Below are 2,500 nucleotides of genomic sequence, written 5' to 3' on the forward strand. Positions count from 1 at the left end.
TCCCTAGTCCAGGCAAACAAGCCAAGCATTTTTAGTCCAGTCACCTAAGCCCTTCTTTTGAGGCCAGTCAGTTAAGCCAAACCTTCTTAGATAAGGCAGGTCAGCCAAACATCCTTAGGCCAGGCAGTTAAGCCATACACCCTCAGACAAAGTAGTTAAGCCAAACATCCTTAGCCCTGTTAGTTGAGCCAAACATCCTTAGCCCTGTTAGCTGAGCCAAACATCCTTAGGCCAGCCAGTTAAGCATTTCGGTTTTTCCTGACAGTTCAGCCACACATAGACCAGGTAGTTAAGCCAAACCTTCTTAGATAAGGCAGGTCAGCCAAACATACTTAGGCCAGGCAGTTAAGCCATACACCCTCAGACAAAGTAGTTAAGCCAAACCTCCTTAGGCCAGGCAGTTAAGCCATACACCCTCAGACAAAATAGTTAAGCCAAACATCCTTAGGCCTGTTAGCTGAGCCAAACATCCTTAGGCCAGGCAGTTAAGCCATACACCCTCAGACAAAATAGTTAAGCCAAACATCCTTAGGCCTGTTAGCTGAGCCAAACATCCTTAGGCCAGGCAGTTAAGCCATACACCCTCAGACAAAGTAGTTAAGCCAAACATCCTTAGGCCAGGCAGTTAAGCCATACACCCTCAGACAAAGTAGTTAAGCCAAACATCCTTAGGCCAGGCAGTTAAGCCAAACATCCTTAGGCCAGGCAGTTAAGCCATGCACCCTCAGACAAAGTAGTTAAGCCAAACATTCTTAGGCCAGGCAGTTAAGCCATACACCCTCAGACAAAGTAGTTAAGCCAAACATCCTTAGGCCAGGCAGTTAAGCCATACACCCTCAGACAAAGTAGTTAAGCCAAACATCCTTAGCCCTGTTAGTTGAGCCAAACATCCTTAGCCCTGTTAGTTGAGCCAAACATCCTTAGCCAAGGCAGTTAACCCAAGCATCATTAGGCCAGACAGTTAAGCCAAGCACCATTAGGCTTTTCAGTTAAGCCAAGCATCATTAGGCCAGACAGTTAAGTCAAGCATCATTAGGCCAGGCAGTTCAGCCAATCATCTTTAGGCGACGTTGCTATGAAATAAAAAATAGTTTTCCTTTCACAAAATAACATGAGAATATATTCCTTTCACAAAAAAAAAATAAAATAATATTCCCTAAAAAAAAATAAAAAAAAAATGTTCTTATCACGAATTTTTTTTTATTTTTAATTTAATTTTTTTTTTTTTTTGGTTTTTTATTTTTTATTTTTTTTTTATTTTTATTTTTTTTGGTTTTTTATTTTTTATTTTTTTTTATTTTATATTATTTTTGCTTTTTTTAATTTTTTATTTGTTTTGTTTCTGACTTCTTAATTATTTTGGATTTTTTCCTCCTGAGTTCGTTCGTTATGAACCTTATTTTCGCCTTTTTCCATAACCGGGACTATGGATCCAAGGGCGGCCCAAGAGTAAGAGACCTTGTCCCGTTTTGGTTTCTTTTTCTTTGGTTTCCTTATCAAAAGTTTTCTTGTGATTCCGTCTTCTCCTTGTTTTTCTTCCTTCACAACGACTACTTTCTTTTCATCTTCTGCTGCAGTTTCACACCTTTCAACGTCACCCATTCCTTCTTCTTTTATAACGTTTTCCAAATCTCTCTTCTGAAGTTCCTTCTTCAGTGAAGAGATGACATCCTTCGCTGCGGACAATTCTTTCTTCATTTGATCTTCTATGTTGGTCATTCTAACAATCTTACCGTTCAAATTCTTTTCTCGTTTAAATTTGTTCCCCAGTTGTTCTCGAAGACCTTCGTTCTTCTTTGTTATTGTGAACACTGCCTCCTTTAGCTCATGATTTTGTACTAGAGCTTTAGAAAGCTCCCCCTGCAGCTCTTCTACTAGACTTTGGTGTCCTTGGCTTCTTTTCTGATCATTAGCACGAGCCTCCACCACCTCTTTTTCTAGTTTGATTTTCTCTAGAGCCAATTCTTCATTAAGAAAGCTTCGTTCCTCATTGGATTTTTTGAGATCTTCATTCTCTGCCAGAAGGATCGATTTCAGCTCGTTATGAGCCGCGATTTCCTTCTTGGCCTTTTCCAGTTCCTCATTCAACTGAACTATTTTCATTGTGTTTTCTTCATCCAAAGTCACTTTATCTTCAAGCTCTTGTTTCAGAGCTTCCTTCTCTCTTACAAGTGCGGATTCCATCTGATTTTGGACATCATTTTTCTCCTGAGCCATTTTCAGCTCCGCTTTCAACTCTAGAATTGATTGATAGTAATCAGCAAGTTGATTTTCACGGGCTTCAATCACAGCCTGTTTATTGGCAAGTTCCTTAGCCATGTTTTCGTTCTTTCGCCTGAGATCTTCAATCTCGGTGTCTCCGTCCGTCTGAACTGTTACATCTGGTCCAGTATCTTCCTGAACTTCTACATCTCTGTTAGAGATATGTTCAGACTCTACCTGAACGTCTACATCTTTGTTAGAGGTAAGATTTTCAGTCTCTACCTGAACTTGTACATCT

General features: G+C 39.9%; 1 protein-coding gene across 1 annotated transcript in view; it reads right to left on the reverse strand.

Annotated features, from left to right (window-relative positions):
• Positions 1–2,500, reverse strand: part of LOC137651474 (inner centromere protein A-like) — a 10,243-nt gene that overhangs the window by 7,561 nt on the left and 182 nt on the right. The window contains exon 1 of the mRNA XM_068384698.1: positions 1,734–2,500. This exon is cut by the window's right edge and continues 182 nt beyond it. Coding sequence (XP_068240799.1) covers positions 1,734–2,500 — 767 coding nt within the window. The remainder of the gene's footprint in view (positions 1–1,733) is intronic.

This window comes from Palaemon carinicauda, chromosome 13 (genome assembly GCF_036898095.1).
Source record: "Palaemon carinicauda isolate YSFRI2023 chromosome 13, ASM3689809v2, whole genome shotgun sequence".
Lineage (NCBI taxonomy): Eukaryota > Metazoa > Arthropoda > Malacostraca > Decapoda > Palaemonidae > Palaemon > Palaemon carinicauda.